The sequence below is a fragment of the Poecilia latipinna genome, unplaced genomic scaffold (assembly GCF_001443285.1).
Source record: "Poecilia latipinna isolate Pla-1442-1.1 unplaced genomic scaffold, P_latipinna-1.0 Scaffold40, whole genome shotgun sequence".
Taxonomy (NCBI): domain Eukaryota; kingdom Metazoa; phylum Chordata; class Actinopteri; order Cyprinodontiformes; family Poeciliidae; genus Poecilia; species Poecilia latipinna.
The window spans coordinates 349,917-369,257 of NW_015112656.1; the positions used below are offsets into that span (position 1 = coordinate 349,917).

The 19,341-nt window shown below is 39.4% G+C and overlaps 2 protein-coding genes across 7 annotated transcripts in view; both read right to left on the reverse strand.

Moving 5' to 3' along the window:
- The window catches only part of ehbp1l1a (EH domain binding protein 1-like 1a), a 37,779-nt gene extending 27,464 nt beyond the window's left edge, over positions 1 to 10,315 (reverse strand). For 2 of the 6 annotated variants that reach the window (XM_015046877.1, XM_015046861.1), the window contains exons 1-8: positions 10,059 to 10,315; positions 7,076 to 7,133; positions 5,670 to 5,765; positions 5,506 to 5,559; positions 3,759 to 3,937; positions 3,412 to 3,557; positions 2,789 to 2,851; positions 2,349 to 2,576 (exon numbers count right to left, since the gene is read on the reverse strand). In XM_015046877.1, coding sequence (XP_014902363.1) covers positions 2,349 to 2,576; positions 2,789 to 2,851; positions 3,412 to 3,557; positions 3,759 to 3,937; positions 5,506 to 5,559; positions 5,670 to 5,765; positions 7,076 to 7,133; positions 10,059 to 10,162 — 928 coding nt within the window. In that variant the 5' untranslated portion in view covers positions 10,163 to 10,315. The remainder of the gene's footprint in view (positions 1 to 2,348; positions 2,577 to 2,788; positions 2,852 to 3,411; positions 3,558 to 3,758; positions 3,938 to 5,505; positions 5,560 to 5,669; positions 5,766 to 7,075; positions 7,134 to 10,058) is intronic. The other 4 variants (XM_015046886.1, XM_015046870.1, XM_015046916.1 and 1 more) reach the window with 3 other exon arrangements.
- Positions 10,316 to 16,739: 6,424 nt separating this feature from the next.
- LOC106956221 (RNA-binding protein 4.1-like) overlaps positions 16,740 to 19,341 on the reverse strand; it is an 8,139-nt gene continuing 5,537 nt past the window's right edge. The window contains exon 3 of the mRNA XM_015046924.1: positions 16,740 to 18,894. Coding sequence (XP_014902410.1) covers positions 18,041 to 18,894 — 854 coding nt within the window. The 3' untranslated portion in view covers positions 16,740 to 18,040. The remainder of the gene's footprint in view (positions 18,895 to 19,341) is intronic.

The window sequence follows — 19,341 nt, forward strand, 5'->3', positions numbered from 1 at the left end:
CTGGTGTGTTTTTTTTAGCACAAAACCAGCAATATAAATACAAGCATATTCATTTTTCAGTGTCTAAGTGACATTAAACAACTTTAAATTTAAAATGGCATGCAGATCATTTTAAAAAATGCTATAATTCTTTCTAGATCCTTCAGGTCTTATTTTTTCTTCCTCCTGCCTTTGTCTTAATATTGACTTAGTGCAAATTGTGAATTGTCAACTTTAGAAATGTATCTTAATAAGCTACTGATTACTAGAAATGTTGACTGGTGAGGTTGGATCTTTCACGTTGTTATGGTTACCCCAGACAATTAATAACACTGATGAAAAAATTGTTTTACATATTTAAGGTGGACTGAAGAACGTTACTTTATATTAATAAAAGGAAAAGACACTAATGAGACCAAATTGTTTTTTTTGGGTTTTTTTGTTATTTCATTAAATCCAAAACAACAACCCAAAACTTTCCTATGTTTCTGCCTGTCTTGACATGTTCCATTTTCTCTGGCTGCTATAGAAAATCTTTCTTTTCAAGCAGAGTTGAAGTGGCATCAATCTGCCACTTTATCCTTCTGCCCAATAATCTCTTCTAATTTCTGGGTGTGTGACCCAGAAACAGCTTAGCACAGCCACAGGATGGCTGCAGCTGTCAGCGCACGTCTTGGCAACAACATCCCATCACCCAAATAAACCAGGTGTCATGTGACTTGCAGGCGCAGCCTTGGCTTTGTACTAATCTGACCTTCCCAGTTTCATGACACAAAGGTTGTGTTGATAACAGTTTTGAACTGGCTAGCACACCAGACTGTCTGAGGTCTAATGGGGCAAATCTCTGAAGTTGACAAAAGTCACAAAACACTTAGCATGACTTTTGCTTGTATTCTCTGTCCAAGTGTGTGTCAAAGTTTTTTGAGTCTTGAATTAATTTGTGCATCAGTGTCGATATTAATATTTACACTCATGGGTATGCATGTGGCAGATGCTTTTATCCAAAGCGACTTACCATTGAGGATATAACAATGCAGTCAATATCAGAGCTAATTAGAAGGAAGAGCACAGTCAGAGATGACGGTGTAGAAACAGTGTCAGCACAGCCAAGGAAGCAGAGGATCATCTCTGAAGAGCTGCATCGGTCCAGTTCACAACTGTCATCTCAAGGCTAGCTTTACAGCTGAGACATTTATCCAGCTTTACTATAACGGTAAGAGCCAGAGAGCTGACTGAGGTCACCAGAAAGAAGACTGTAGCAGTTTATCAGGCTGGTTTAGAGAGCTCTTAAAACTATCTGAAATCACTCTTTCCAACAGTACAGAAAACATCAAGACAACTGCCAACATGCCAAAGTCTGCCTGTCCCAGCAAGTTCACCCAAAAGACTCATCACAAGACAACAATAAAACTCTCCAACAAAACATCTAATGGCATGACAGGAAATACAGAAGGCTTTTGAGACTTTTCTAATAAGAAGAAAACCTTTGCTCTCAAAGAAACACATTAAGGCCAGGAGATGGTAGAATGTAAACTAAGACAAAGACCAGGACTTCTGGAATAAGCACGTTTGGACTAAAACTGAACTATGTGGACACTGGAGAAGAAGCCATTTAACCTGAATTAAACACATAATTCTCGGATTCCATGAACAAAACCGCAGACATACTTTGAAGCATAGAGGTGGAAGTGTCACACTTTGAGGATGCTTTGTTGCAGAAGGACGTGGCCAGGCCACCATCAGAGGGTCTTTCAGAAAATGTGCAACAATAACCTGAAAAATAATTACACCTGAAGCAGAACTCGACTCAGCAAACTGTGGAAAACCCAAAACAACCCAGCAGAGTCACCAATTCTCAGGCTGAGAATGTGGAGATGGCAAGTCCTGGGCCTAGTCAAATCCCTGATCTTGATCTTATTGAGATGCTGTGGGGCAACTTTAAATGGCTGTCTAGGCTAGATTTTATGGGATATGGTGTTTCCTCAATCTATCAAAACATATGAGAAAACAGAAAAAGTGATTATTGGATCTTACCTAGAATTTGATTTATTTTCTGATGATAAATGGAAGGAGGTATCCATAATGATGTGCCCTACTTTTTGATATGACTAAAACTGGTTGGTTGGATGAACTTTAGCTGTCCTTAAATTCCACATCAGTTTTATGGTTTAGTGACTGAGATCTTAGGAGAGCGTTTTGGAATGGTACACAGAGAAAAGAGTCAGAATTTGAGGGCTAATAATTAATAAAAAAAAAATTGCTAGCATAGTGATTTTTTTGTTTTTTTCACTTTGGACAGCCCTACTTAAAATCCTCTGCCTGTAAAGATAGAAGCACAAACAAAGGACTAGGAGTTTCTGGGCAGATACCTGATCTGGAAGTTGACTGAAAGATTTTTGGAAGCATTGGAGGAAGAGCATGTGTAAAAGTCAGCCCTGAGCTGGCATGAGGTGAAGGCCGACCCGGTTGGGTGGGGCTTGGTGGTTGCATGTGAGTTTGCAGGAAGACGTGTGGATTTGAAGGGCCTTCAGGTTCAAATAAGGGAGCATGTATGGAGGAAATGCCAGAGGACTTTATCCTGTCCATCCCAACGGTTACTGAGTGAAACAAAAAGATGAGATGCAAAAGGGACAAGGTGAAAGGGAAGTAGGAGGTTTAATGGAGAAGAGTGAGAGATTGGAATTTGGCAGAAAACAAAACAGAGACATTTCACAAAATGAAGGGACACGTATGAAAATGAAAATGAAGAAAGCACATTTTATATGACAAGGATGTAAAGAAGGAGATTGCAGCGTGAACAGAACATTACCTGTGGGGCCCGACTGACTTTCAGGTCTCCCAGTCAGATCTTGTGCACTCACACTGCAGGAAGCTGGGGGCAGGGAGGTAGCATAAGACGAAGATACGGAACAGCAGAGGGAAGGAATAAAAGAAAGGAGTAGTGGTTTCACCAGAATAAATAAAAGCAGAAAAAAAAGCCATACGAGGGGAAGCAAGGCTCAAAGGAAGCAGAAAGCTCAGGGGAATCCTGACCTCTGACCTCACAGCTTCCACACCTTACAGCCTAACCTGGCTGCAAACCCAGACTGCAAACACTCCTTTCTTTTCACTTTAAACTTACTTCATAAATTGTAATTTAGAGAGAAATAAAAGGTAAGATAACATACTTTGGTGCCTTACCTGAATCAAAAATCAAACAAAACACACAATGAAACATTTCGCTACAGCTCGCAAATCAGGAAGTTTGATAAACCCTCAGAACAGCTGTACTCTGTGCTTGCTAATAATGTTCATAACATAAAACAGCAGTGGATCTCTATGGCTTTTACTACAGAATAACACATTCTAATTTCTTTTCTTTTCAAATTAGAAACCAGATGGGGAAAAGATTAGCATCATATAGTAGCACCAACTCAAAATGTGCAGTATTACCAGCGACATGGATGCTCTGTCCCGTTCCAAAGCTGACTCGTCTCTCTTCGCCTGCCTCATCATCGCTGTCATTAAAGTCGTCCAGATTGCCTATGTCACTCTGCTTCATGCTCATTAAGCTGGCCAAACTTTGCATGTCCTCATCCCTGGAGAAAGAAAAGAGCGAATCCACAGGAATCACTACTCACATCACACATGGACAAACACACCACCAGCTGTGTAAAGGACCTGTCCATTGGACATGCAGAGTTTCTACCAGATCAGGTAGGGGATGTTCAGTTTTCTACGATTTTACAAAATGTGCCTCTGAAGTACAAAGGTAAATACTGACATTTTCTCAAACTTACGTAGCTTTTCCCTCCTTCAGAAAGATGCATGACAGGTTGAGGATGAGCGTGGCTTCCACCACTTTCACAGACAGCGGCTTGAGTTTCAGTGTTAAGTTGTATTGAGCTGAGGCGGCACTGGCATACTTCTTCATATTAACATCAGCTGACGCTAAAACTTTCCTACGGCCTTTTGTCTCCTGAAAGAATACACAAAGACTTTAAGTTTGTAAACAAATTCCTTCTTTCTTTAGATAAACTGGGTCAAATCAAAACAAGACAAGCCCTGATACATACCCAAACAGAACGGAAACAATAAGTAAATAAGTAAGTAAAATTTTATGTATGTAGCCCCTCAAGATAACACCAATATCTTGAAATCCACTCACTAATGAACCGGGAGCCAATGAAGTTACATTGTGGGGTTACATGACAACATTTTGAAGATCCAGTCAGGACCCTAGCAGCAGTATTCTGCCAGACTGATGGGGAGGCTTTGGTAAACCGCATTGCAATAATCAGAATGAGATGAAGCAAAAGCTCGAATTAAGACTTTCTGGAGTTTCTGGATTAGAGGCAACAGGGTTATGTTTGGCGTTATTTTGCAGGTAGAAACAGGAACGGACCAGACTTAACATGATATTCCAGGACAAAACCTGAGTTGAAGGTTATCCCAAGGTTTCTAACCGAGGATTTAGCCAAATAACCTAGAGGCCATACAAAATCACTTCGAGGGCCACAAATGCCCCCCGGGCCGCACTTTGGTCACCCCTGGTTTCATCTAATAATAAGATTTAAGTTGCAATTTTTGATATTTTGGGTTTGAATAAGTTTTCAGTCTAATGATTGTACTTTTTTTTCCTCCCATCTCGATTTTATTAGCAACCTCAGATCCCTCCAACAGTCTTGGGATCTGGTGTCTATTTCAATACCCCCTCCCACCCGTGGTAATCTTAAAACTGCCACTCCCATGAGGTTTGTGTTGAGTCCTGCGGGATCCCAATCCCAGTGCAGGGCTCTAGTATGGAGGACGGAGTGGCCTGACTGCAGTTCTGACCTCAACTCCATTGAACAGCTCTGGGATCAGCCTGTACATCCTGTTCTTTACATGAAGACATGGTTGAAACGTAGAAGTCAACAGCAGAAGCTGTCTGGCAAAGGCACAGAGGATATGGAAAATCTTTCATGGACATAACCCATAATATGCTGAACTTAGTAACTCTACCTGCATATGCATTTTCCTTACGAATGAGGCACCACTAAATGGGGAAGTAAACAGGCTTTCTAAAGGCATGAGATTTATTGCCAAGAAGAATTGTGACAACAAAGAAATAACAAATTGCCTCACTTTTTACTTCAAATTTTACTTTGCTGAGTGTTTCCACTGTCAGATACTGAAAACAAAGCTGCCTCATTTAATTTGTCCACAGAAACATGAATTTTGAATTTTCTCACTAGCGAAGGAACACAAAATGTACACTATGTTTCATTTACTTTTGAAGATGCCCTCATAGCAAAATGCTTTAAAAGCTGAACCAGTGTTGTACTCACTAACCAAGATAACAACTCACAGTTTTCAATTCTGATCTTCAGTATTTTTCAGGAGGTATCTTTTGTAAAACTATGTTGTTGTTTTTTTACATACAGTTGTCAATATGTCTTAATAATATAATGAGACAGATAATTCCTGAACAAATCAAACTCCTCTGTCTCTTCGGCAAGTAGAAGGTGTGAGCAAGTTTAACAATGTAATAAATAATGAACTTACATTTTCAATGACAAAAGTCCAATCTTTGTCTTCAAACTCTTCAGCGGTAGGTTCCTGTTGGTCAACAAAGCATGGTAGCTGTCTGTCAGGTAAATGACTCATAAATGCAACAAAATTGTTGTTATGTAAGTCAAATACTTTATCAGTAGAAAATAAATCCATACCTTGAAGAGAGTCACAGTGATGTTTAAACTCTCTGGAACCTGCCAAATGACCAGGCCTCTGTATGGGTTCTTTATACCAGGCTGCCAGCTGTGGAGCTAACAGAAAAGAGCAACGGAGAACTCAGATGTCATGTAAGATGAATATAATATGAACAGCTTTATTTATTCCTTTTACAAGGAAAAACATGAAAGAGAAAGGAAACACAAAATTTAGATTTGACATAGCCCTCTTGAGGACACTATTTTTGGAGAATGAATTTAAATTTCATTACCACCTTTAGACAATTTAACTGATCCCTAACCCTAACCCTTTGTTATAATTCCATAGTTAATCCAATATTATTTCCCATATTGTTAGCAATTTGTAAGTACAAGCCCCAAAGGTTCAATGAATAAGAAACTTATTTTTTTGTGAATAGTGATGTTATCCATCCAATTTTTAACACACTAATCCTTGCAGGGTCATCCAGAGGTCATCAGGTGAGAGGTGGCTACGCCCTGGACAGGTCGGCAGCCCATCGCAGCAAGTGTACAATTTAACTCAATTTAGAACAATATTGTGTTACATTATACTTGGAAGAAGGAATTCCAAAGTTCCAAGTTGGAAAAATCAATTGAAATTAGAGGTGGACCAAAATTAAAACTTGGCCAGATTTTAATATCCGATATTAATGTTGCTATTATAGATGCTAACAAAATTTTTCATTTATATTATATTATGCTTACCAATACTGTATATATAATATATATTTGACTACCCATTTGACACCTTAAAAAAATTATCACACTGCTGACTGCACCAGTATGACTATCACATGACCACCAACCTCTTCCACTGCCCCTCCAGAAACAAATAAATATCACCCAGTTTTCTGTATCAGACCGATACCGCCATGTTACAACATGGCAAATATTGGCCAATACTGATGTAGCTGATGATCATGCATCCCTAGCTGAAAAAAGCTATTACATCCACCACTATGATTTTTATAAAAACTTATTCATGTGTGATTTTAATTGCATTTCTCATGAAAACGATGCAATTTCAAAATTGTGTTTTTTGACATTACTGGAATATTAAAAAGCTTTGAGCAGATTTGTAATGGAAAGGGAACTAGTGTCTAAATGTATAAAATGCCGAGAAGCACATTATTACTGACAGTTCTGCTACTATTGTAGTTGCAAAATTAAATCCTACAAGTTTTCCTTCATGTAACTCAAATACATGAGGTGTGACATCATTCCAATAAAAATGTTCTTATTTCCAACACTTCTGATACAACTGGCTCAAACAATGAAAAATGACGTGTTATCCAGCTGGTGAAGCTCATGCTACTGGCCAGGTTAGGGCTTCGTAGAGGAGTTTTAATACCACAGCAGGCAGGAGTGGTAATGGTGACTCTAACCTTGGTGCTGTGACGTCTGTTTCTTCTGATCCACATCACCCTCAGTTTGTCTGGTTGCCTAAGTGACAACAAAAAAACACAGTGCGACATTACAACACGCATTCATTTTTAAACTAGTTAATGCAATTTTACATTAATTAATGCATTATTTTTTTACTTTACATCAACCTACCATTAAGTTAACCCTAAGCACATTACAATGCTGCATTGTTATGAATTTGTAACTCAGGCTGTCAAACAATTACAATTGTAATCTGAGAAATCATAGGGTTTCTGTGAATTAATCACAATTTATTAACTAATTATTTTAAAAAATTAACTGAGTTAATGAGTTCAAAATGTTTTTACTGGGACTGTCAATTGATTAAAACAGGGTGTGACAGGAAGAATATAACATATTTTCTCATATCTTTGATGCTTTTGTATTTACCACTTCATGTTTTTTATTTGTTCATGGCAGTGTAGTGTTGCTTCAGTTGTGAATAGTTGCATGTTAAAAAATGCTTTGCTACAATGTTTTGTTGACAACAGTAAAATAATTTCGGTATTCTTCCTATGCTCTCAGCGTTGCTGTGGTGCAGAGCTTTAGCAGCACTGAGCAGCGGTGAGTAGGAAGACAGGTGGACAGGAGAGGAGAGAGAGTGGAGCTGCTTTCAGAGATAACCTTTGTAAGAAACAGGAGATCAGTCCCATAGAGATACAGCTGAGACGGAGAAAGAAATAATGTTCAAACTTCATATCATTTCCGAAAAGTACAGAAGCCAGTGGGTTAACTGCACATTTTAAAAAATTAACTGCATTAAAAGAACAGGAATTAATACATTCATTTTGACTCCTGTGTTTGTAACATCCATCCATCCATCTTCTGTACACCCTTGACCCTTAGTGGGGGTCAGGAGGGTTGCTGGTGCCTATCTCCAGCTAACATTCTGGGTGAGAGGCGGGGTCACCCTGGACAGGTCGCCAGTCTGTCGCAGGGCAACACAAAGACAGACAGGACAAACAACCATGCATGCACACACACACACACACACACACACACACACACACACACACACACACACACACACACACACACACCTAAGGAGAATTTGGAGAGGCCAATTAACCCGACAGTAATGTTTTTGGACTGTGGGAGGAAGCTGGAGTACCCCGAGAGTACTCCGGCAGTTCTACCAACTGCGCCTCTGTGCAGTCCTGTTTGTAGCATATTATGAAATTATTTCCACAAAATGTGGATTATTTCATTACTACATGGAATTTGGCAGCAACATTTAGGTTACTTAAGTGATATTTTAATATTTTTCCACATCAGTAAGAACAGAAGACGTCCCGCTCAAAGTTTGACACAGGCCATGTAGGGAAGACAAACGTGGAGTACCCATCTGAATGCAATATATTCAGATGGGACCAAACAAACAAAACAACCTGTGTGTGTATGTGTGTGTGCATGCGTGTGTGTGTGTGTGTGTGTGTGTGTATGTGTGTGTGTGTGTGTGTGTGTGTGTGTGTGTGTGTGTGTGTGTGGGTGTGTGCGTGTGTTCGTGTGTGTGTGTGCGTGTGCGTGTGTGTGTATGATGGAAAAATACAACACTATGAAACATGGTGGCTGGTAGCATCATTCCCAGGGATTAATTTAGAACAGTTTAACTAAAGAATGTAATTGCTGTTCTTAAATACTTTTATGAAGTCTTAATTTTATTAATTTTTTTTATTTAACTATGAATTAAGTGAACTACGCAATTACTATAATACGGGACATTTATGGGAAAATATTAAATACGCTAGCTTCCCGGCCTTAACGGGAGATTTGGCAGGTATGGTCAACACTGCTAATGAGTCAGACTCACACATGAGCAAAGTTGAGGAACGTCATCCATCAACTTGCTATTCCAACTCCTGACTCGCCACCAGGGGGCGTGTCTGAGTGAGACCTGAGTCTGTGACATAAACCCAACCAAGATGTACTGCTGTAACCAGGAACATTCTACTACAGTGGCCACCTTTCAGTCCAAAGAGGGCAGCTCTGAGTTAAAGGCAAATATTGCTGAATAAAACAAATTTACATGAAAATGTAATGTTGAATTAATGATTAATTGAGAACATGCTGTGAATACTTTGAGGAATCCTTATGAAATTCAAAAATGATGTATGAATGTTAATAAGATAATAGTGAACAAAGAACTGCCATTAACACACATAACAACTCAGAGTGTAGATACAAGAGAAAGAAGTGAGCAATGTGTTGGAGCACCTGCAACCTGTTGATGGACCCTAGCACCATCTCACCCTAGGTGGATGGATGGATGGATGGATGGATGGATGGAAGTGCATAGATAATAAATCAAAAATAACCCCAGAGAAACAGCAGAGGCAGACTTGTAAAACCTTTGGAAGTATGTCACGGTTCTCTGGGTAAGAGTTCCCACACCCCATGGAAACAACAGCTGATGTTTATATTCCAAAAACAAACGCGGAAGTAATGGCCAGGCAGGAGAGAAATACCCATTTGTCAACATGTTGACATCATCTGAGTAGTACTGTGAGGAAAATACGCGAGTCCAACAATACATTCTTTCATTCTAGTTGAACTACTTTCTATTCAGTCACTGAGGGAAACTAAATGATCAAGACTGAGTCTAGAATCAAGAAGTGCGTTTTACCCCGCAAACATTTCGGTTTCATCTGATGCATTATTATTTAAAAGCTCCAACGTCCGCCTCGCTTGTTAAAGTGTGGGACAGTAAGGTGAAAAGATCCATGTATTTACTTCGGACTTTCGGATGAAGCGGTTAATGGATCCCTGACGCCTGGCAGCTCTGGTGACTACGGAGTGCTTCGGGTGGAGTCCCTCCATCCCTTTCTGGTTACGTCTGTCAGTCAGTCCCTTTAATGTGTGTTGAATAGAACCAGGCACACTGAGAGGAATGGATAACCTGCACTACGTCCTCTGTTTAACAAATACCAACATTAATACACTTACCATTTTTCTGTGCATTCTATTACGAGTTCTTGAAAGGAGGCAACAAACTGGAACTTTGACGCCCTCTTCCCGACTCGCTGGAGTCTTTTCCAGACTGAAGTCATGTCTGAGTCGATAGTTCCCGCAAAGAGGCGATTCAGAGCGGCATAACAGCGCAGAGGGCGCAGACCCCCGCTGCTTCACCGCCGGGACGAGGGACAGCGACTCACCGGTGTTGAAAGACACACGCGCCTCAGGCAAGTCTGGGTTCGCATCAAGCTAGCGCAGACTAACTGGAGCACGCGCGCCGATGACTTTCAAAATAAAGTTCTTGTAGGAGTGTTTGTCCTAACGTCAGGTATCACAAACACAGGGGTATTTTGGAGGTAGCGGCTTAGGATGTAAGCACACGGTCATGGTCAGTAGCTCGGTAAGAACACCAATATGGTGTTCTGTAAGATTTCAGGGTTATTATATTAACCCTCAATAATAATAATAATAATAATAATAATAATAATAATAATAATAACATCATTATAATAATATAATATTATTATTATTGTTGTATTAATAATAAAAACATTATTATTATTATTATTATTGTTGTTGTTGTTGTTGTTGTTATTGTCATACTGAATATCTGCACTTCCTGTCCTCCCATGTAGTTTTGTAATTTGACTTTTCTATCAAGCGCTTTACAAGTCACGCATATATTGTAACTTCCCGTTGTGCAGGAGTATGTAACAACGAAACTGGGGCGTTATGCGAAATTCTAAATTAGTACCATAAAACAGAAAACAAAAAAAGAGACAATCCTCTATGGATAAAACAATGACAGACTGCACATGAGGTTACTTGTTGAATAGTGTTTAAAGTAATACTTTCTAGTTTAGCTTTTCTTTAAAGGGTCGGTGTTTTGTGTACACAGGTTAAATTAGTAAGTATTTTATTAGAAACGTTTACAACTGTTTCATTCATAAAAAAGTGACTTGCTAAACACAATTGGAACTAAACCAGAACAAATAACAGGGCCTCACATAAATAGTGCTTAGAGGAGCCAAGCAGAGGTTAGTAAGTTTCCATGATGCTCTGCTGAGGGTTATTATAAAGCAGTGAATACAAAAACAGAAATTATCTCTGAGCCAGTCTGAGAGCATTTCCCCTGTCATGAGTTCAGTGTCAGCTTCAGGGACTTTTTCAGGTCATCACTGAGTTTATTTTTATCCCTCCACATTATCCTGAGCAGCTGGGAACATAATGCTGCTTCTGAGAGTATACAAGAGATAAACAATGAGGAAAAATCTTTTGAACATGAACTTACAATATCTTTTAACTCAGAATCATACATTGATCTGTAGGTTTACAAAGTAAAGTCTCCTGAGAGAAATCAAAAGATATTGGCTGTCTTTGTAAAGGTTATACTATTTAAAAGTTCTATGCTAACTTTAAAACCTTTTTGATAATTTTTTTATCAGTGTGTAATTTGCTCCATCTTTTCTTATTATTGCTGCAATACAAGTTGGTGATTAATTGTCCAGGTTTTACCTGCCGTCACACAGGAACAAAGGCAGTTAGATCAAACAGCTGATGAACCACAGCTTCATAGAGCCATCATAAAATACAGGTATAGTAGTAAATAGCGTAACATTTATCAGTAAAAGAGCAACACTGACATGACTGAACTTTGTGTATATCTAAAAATAAACTCCTAAAACTGCTTTAATTTTTATTTTTGCTTTTCTCAAGTGATCCATAACATACCTATTCCTGTTGGTATAGTTGGTGTGACCTTTAAAACCAAATTTTTAGATTTTCTATTCTAAAATAATAAATAAAAACGTTTAATGATGCTGTGTGGATAAACATTTCACATTATTCCTACATTCAATTCCTTGTTAACATAAGCTCAGGGGATAAAATGCCTTTTTGACAATACATTTAAAACTGAGTGTATAATTTCTGTTTGCAGTGCTTCTTTTTTGGTTTCTTTTTTTCCAGATTTAATGGCTTTTATTTGATAGTGGTCAGACAGGAAAGCAGGTTGTGGAACATATCTACATAGAAATAGTATGTTGATACATTCCAAGTGAAGTGAAGGACAATATAATCCTCTGGTAATCAGTCTGTATGCATCATAGTACTTATAATTCTGGAACACTCACAAAACTATAATTACTGCTGACGTTAAGTCACACTCTCTGGTCCTAGTGCACATTCTCCCAGTAAACAGCTTTTTCCCTTTGCTCTGAGGTTGTTAGTGAGGGACCAAATCCCCTGTGAACGTCCCTCCTTTCTCCTCTTCTCCAAACACATTTTCATGCTTCCTCACTCAGAAGCAGCTGCAACTGGGCTGCAGAAAATCATGTAAGCAAGAAACGAAGAAGACAAGAGAAGGAGGAATATTCCAGCCCAGTCTTCATGAGATTATGTTTTTCTGGCCAGTCTGGTCAATTTATTTCCCAGTTGTTCTTTCTGAAATTCTAACAGGATTAAGTGTTATTAGACTGTAGTTATACTTATTTCCTAATGGTTGTTGTGTGAGTGTTTACTATCAAAATTATTCCCAGTAAATATTTTCCATATGTTTCCTCTGATGTGAAATTTGCAACAGTTGTAGGTAGCTACCCAAGTAAAACACATATCAAAACAAATTGGAATATATCCATCCATCCATCCATCCATCCATCCATCCATCCATCCATCCATCCATCCATCCATCCATCCATCCATCCATCCATCCATCCATCCATCCATCCATTCATTCATTCATTCATTCATTTTCTGTAAGCCCTTGTCCCTTAGTGGGGTCAGGAGGATTGCTGGTGCCTTTCTCCAGCTAACGTTCCAGGTGAGAGGCGCGGTCACCCTGGACAGGTCACCAGTCTGTTGCAGGGCAACACAGAGACAGACAGAACAAACAACCAAGCACACACACAAATCGGAATATATTTCTCCACAAATTATTTTATGAAGCAGTGAACACACAATGAAAAAGATGGGCAAAAAAGGTCCAGAAAGTCAAGAAACCAACTGAAGTCTGCCCGTCTTTAGAAATCATTCTTTCTGCAATATGCAAATGAATATCAGGTAATGGCCAAGAAATAAAAAATCTTATTACTCACACTGGTACAGTTGGTAATAGGAAAGAGACAGTCACAAAAAGGTCTTACTGTTCCAAAGCTTCATATCTAAATTTCTAAGTGTTATAATAAGGACTGGAGCCAAAATCCAGTGAAATTCTGCTAAGAACAGAATTTCACCATAACCTGGCCATAGGCTGGTGCACTTAATACAATGACTGACAGAGGAGTTTGAAGAATCCTCAAAAGAGTTGCTCTTTTACTTATGAAGCTAAAGAGCTTCATAAGTAAAGCAATGTGCACTCACTGCACAAGACTCCACTGGTGGTGGAAGTAAATGATCTTTGGAAACTGTCCCAAGGACTGATTGTCTTTTTGATCTGTCTTTGGAGAAATCTAACAACAAATTACAGGACCTCTTTGGAGAGTAAACTACAGAGAAACATGCAGTTGAGATTAGAGTAATAAGATCCCAGTGGTATCATGCTTCACATTTCCATCTATAACCTTTGTAAATATAGCTTGGCTTATCCGGACACCTGTGAGCTGTCTGTCAGCGGTACCAAGAGGGGGACAGAAAGGACAAGCCAACATTAATATATGATTAAAGTTAGAAAATAATAAAACCCAGATTCCAGCTTCTGTGCAAACCAATCAGAATGTTTCTTCTTGGATTCAGGTAGGGATCTAAGGGTTCAGCTGGGGATCCTGAGGTGGTTGGACTGCCAAGGATCAAGCCTCTTAACTGACTGCATGAGAGATGAAAACTGGACGTTTGGCTCCCCCCAGTCACTGTCTTCTTCTCTTAATCTGACTTGATGGCTAAACAGCTCATTATACCTAATGATGTAATTTTCCTTCTTGGACCTTACATCTGGACAACACCACTCCACTGATGTGTCCACTGGCTTCATGAACTGGAAGGACTTGAGCCTCATGAAGAAACAATCCGTTTGTTGGTGGAAGCCGTGCAGTTACTGCTTTGAAATAATAATAAAAAATCCCATACCAAATTGAGAAAAGGATCAACAGATATGGCAGGCCATTTTATTATAAAAGCAGCTTCACCACACTTACATTCCAGATATCTAAAATTGGTTTATGACTAGTCATATTAGTTGATTAAGATTCTGTTTAGTATAAATGGTGTCTGATTTACCATTAAGTTGTATATAGACTTCAGTTCAAGGGTTAGGGTTACCATGTGTTGGTAGGTCAGCAGCTCCATCCTCTCTCCATGATCAGACAATGAGCTGATCAGAGCTTTGGGAGATGGTCAGACCTCGGGATATTTCAGTGGATCCTAACTCTGCTAAACCTCTCGTCTCTGCTCTCCCTGACCTGCTGCTGGGTTCATGATGCTGGTTGCTCAATAAGGTTCTTAAAGAAACCTTTGAGCTAAATTACAGACTTCTGAAGGAGATTCAGAAAAATATGTAGATACAGTCATATTCAATAAATTAGAGAACTGAAAGAACCTTTTGAAAATAATCCTTAAGTGGGTAATTAACATATGTTTCATCAAGCACACATTATAAAACATATATATTTTTATGATCTGATGTAATATTCAAATTTTAGATGTCATGTTTTCATTACCTGTAAGCAAAAATCATCATAATTAACATAAATTAATCAAATCAAATTTATTGAATTGGCATATAAATCACTGGGTCACTGTAGAGAATTTTATTCCAAAGTACGTGAGAGTTTGAAACACATTTTTGTAAGAATTTCCCTTCCAGTTTTGAAAGGCACTAGGTGATGTTCTCCTACCACAGATCCACACCATCATTGTGCTTTCGGCAAGTCAAGGAGGTGACCTAACAGGACTGATGACTTCATGCATGAGCTACACCGTGTATGTTGTGAGCGATTGGCAGGTTTGGTACCTGTTACGTCACTGAAGCACTTACGTCAGTGGCTCTTAGGGCTTGTATATATGTAGCAGCATTTTTATAAAAATGAATATTTCCTCCATATAATTTTGAAAAATAATATGCACACGTGTTTGCAGAAAATTTTCATCCGCATGAACTTGCACAAATACGTCACTGAGCGCTGTTTTAAGCATACCATACCTGTAGGAGGCAGTGAGGTACATAGTTAAAACCTATGTCAACCAATCAGATCGCTTCAAAACAACCACGACTTCCTCTTAACATGGCGCTAGAAGGTTCATTTGGGTGGAAGATATAAAGGCTGAATTACTTTTGACCAACGTATTAGACAATGTTATTAAATAGGATAATGTCCATTGGCAATCATCTCAAATCAAGTAGATATTTTGGCGCAATAGTTGTTGCACAACCCCAAATCTGTACTTTCTGATGCATGCACAAATACAGAATTTTCTCAAATCTCCACTTTGGTCGGAGTTTTCATAAATAATTTTTAGTGAAATTAAAGTTTTTGTCCAACATAAATTGTCCAACAATTTATGAGAAAATTGTTGGATAAAAAACTTATTCTAATATTTCACAATTAAGTGAAATGCAAAATTTATACGCATTAAGATGTATTTTTTCCTAATTAAAGCTATCAATCCAAGTTTTCACTCCAAACTCCTTGCCTGCCCTTTGTCATGGCCTTGCAGTAACTGCAAACTGGAACTATCATTGTTTTTGCTTTATCCAGCTTCTACCAAAATAATGTAAAAATAAAGTTGGAATTAAAAACTTACCATAGATCTCCCTGAAAGAAATAAACTATGGAGTGGAGGGTTGAAAGGTAGAATTGGAGAAAAGGAGAATCTACTGCAGCACAACCTCAGATTTTCTCAAATATCCTGTCATCCCCCTAATCAATATTAGCTTTTTGGAGAGTATTAAACACATTACTTTACCCACACTTATACCTGATAACAAGTCTATAGCCTGACTGACATCTTGTGGTCATTGAAACAACCTGACTTTGTCTAGAGCAGGGGTCACCAACTCCAGTCCTCAAGGGCTTCCATCCTGCAACTTTTAGATTCACCTCTGCTCCAAAATGTCTGAATTCCCTCACCAGCATTCATTCCTCTCTGCAATAGGCTGGAAACAAGCAGTTTATTTGATCCAGGTGTGTTTGAGCAGAGACGCATCTAAAAGTTACAGGATGGTAGCCCTGGAGGACTGGAGTTGGTGACCCCTGGTCTAGAGTAATTTTCTCCCTTTAGCTGTTAGTGGTGGCTTACATTTGTCTTTTCTTAAAGGAATTTTAATTTTCATCAGCTGATTTCATAACACCTCATCTTCTGAGTCATGTTTGTTTCCATTAGTTTTCCCCTACCGTTCCTTTTTTCCCCAAGCATACCATTTCCAGATTTTCCCTCCTACCACTTTGACATCTTTTCAAAATCTTCTTGTTCATACCTGCTCTAGGTTTTGGAGGGCTGACAAAACTTGTTTTGCAATAGTCTGTCTTAAAGTTAGTAGTTTTCTTCTATCATACAGTCACAAGTTGCAAAAATTCAACTAATTTATTCAACACTTCGTCATGTTAATATGTCTCACACTTTTCTAGACAAAATTAACTTCATTGAGCTGCTGAATTTTATGTGAATTCAACTTAATTTAATGTTATTGATAACCTGTTTGAAAGTTCATTTAATATAAAAGTAAAACTCAACACACTGGTGAACTTTTACACTATAAAGAATTTATTGAAATCAAAAGGAAACAGGAGAGAATAAGCAAACTAAAGTCACGTCATTAGAACATAACACAGCCTGGTCTCACAAAAACAAACATGGACCTTCTTGTTCATGCACAATGCTTCAAGATGTTACTTTTTAGTGCTACACATCACAGCTTTGAAAATAACGTGTTGGAATGGCCGAGAGCAGTGATCCGGAAACCCACAAACAAAGCTATTTCACTACAGACGTGTTTTTCAGTCAAGCTAAGAGGTTTCAGAAACCCTAACTTCCTACTTGCAGTATCAACACCTGCGCTGGACTCTAATGCAATTTCTGAAAAAGGTACAGCTAAATAGAAAATAAGGAAATAGCAGAGCCCAAAATAAGATGCTGAGTATGGCTAGTTTGAGAGGAGACAAGCTCAGGATCTCTTCTTGACCAAAGGCCACCAACTGACAGTCTGGTGGCATTGCTGAACTCCTTAAAAACAGGTAAAAACAAACTAAAATAAAAAGTCCCAGCTGTGAAAATTACCCAGTAGATTTTGTGCTTGCAAACATGATTTTGCTTTGAGACTAGGTTGCAATACAACATGAAGACCTAAAGCTTCATCACGGTCAATGAAATCAGAATTTAAAAAATAACTTCATATCAAAGAGTCCTCAAATCAAATACAAGATTTTTTTTAAACTAAACCACAACCCTCGACAAAAAACTAATTTAATCTCTGCACTCGTCTGATTTTGCACTACTATGTTGGATGCACTCGGTACTTAAACTACATCTGCAGTTGTTAAAAATATATGTAGTAACAATGTGAACTTGACTGTCACAATACACTAGCACGGACAAAACACAATGGAAACGTAAAAATGTTTGACCTTTACATATTCACCATGCACTACTTTATTTGAGGCGTATGATAATATATGCTAAACTTGTACAAGGACAAGTCACATGAATGGAACTAAAAACCTGCTTCTATACACTGGCTTAATCATTGTAGAACTGTACAAATACAACAGATCAGTACAAAAATGAAAGGAAGTTATTTTACTGCACTGCAACATAACCTGGAACGGGAACAAAGCAGAATATTCCATACACTCCACTGAACAGAGATCTACTGACTGGCTAAATCTCTGTGACCACCATCTAGGCTGCCCACCCACACGTCATACACAACACAATGCATCCTGACTCAAACCATCAATTGAAATTCTCAGTGATTCCAGTGGCACTTAGGCTATTCTGCTTGCTTGATCGTTTATCTGCTCCCACTTGGCTAAACCACACAAAGTTTAGTAAGTATATCGTGCCCGTTCAGCAACAGGATCACGCAAATGCTCGTAGGTACCACTTCTGGGAGTCACGGGCACCGGGGAAAGCCGCGATCGCTCAAATGCGTATCCAGCCGCGTCGCCGGCGACTCTCCGTATCGGACTCCGGTCACGTGCGTAGTATGTAGACACCGGGGCTGCTGGAGGAGGAGGAGGGAGGGGAGGACACACGTATGGATCAATGCTAGTGGGGGGAACCCGTTCCCTCACAGCTGTGGAGGCTGGCGTTGTTGGACCAGGCACGGGGACAACACGTCGGTCGTCATAATAAGTGCCTCCGTAAGAACTGGCCCTGTACTTCTCGTAGTAGTCCACGACCCCGTACGGATCCCTTTCGTCGTAGGGCGACCGTCGCACCGAATAGGCTGGTACCGCGCCATAGACCGAGGCGTTGCTCCTGTATGCCGACTCGCTGCCGTACATCCGAGCCACGGTATTATCAGCGACAGCGCTTATGCCGTAAGCTTGGGGTGGCCCATACCGCACTGCGTTCTCATAGCCCGTACCTCCTCTGTAACCCGCCATGCTGTTGCTTTGAGCGGAAACCCGGGAAAAAGCAGGACCGTAGCTGCCGTCATAATCCGGAGCTGCACTGAAGTCCGGAAAAGCCCTGCTGCGACCACGCCCGCCGAATCTCGAGGAATCGAATCCCTCAGAGTTTGGCTCTGAGCCATTTCTCTGGTAGCCATTTTGGTCTAGAGGGCATTCTTTGGACCAGTGGCCTTCCTGCCCGCAACGATAACAACCCGATCGTTCTCCCATTCCCGGCGCAGTACGCAGGCGGCTAGTTGATAGCTTCACGCTCATCAGTTTTCCTTAAAAAGAGAACACTCAATAAGGACGTGTTGCTGCAAATGATATATTTAAATACAAGACATTTCCTGCTTCACATGTACAATAGAATGATAACACACCTCAAAAAGTAGTTTTAAAACACACCATTGTTAAAGCTGTAATCCGTAAATTTGAACACTTTATTTTTAATCTCCCTGGCTAGTAGATAAAGAACAAATTAAAATTTCATTTTGACAAACAGCCTAAAGTGGCTACATTTGGGCAGGGAGATAAATTGGGTATTAAGTCAAATCTTAGCTTAAAGTCAGCATTGCAGAAAACCCTCCAACAAACTACCAGTGACATTACGAATAACAGCTTTAAAATAATGCTGCCTTTCCTCTACATCAGGGGTCCCCAAACTTTTTCCCGCGAGGGCCACATAGATGTTCCTTTTTCTGGTCGGGGGCCGGTCTTAGTTTTTGGAG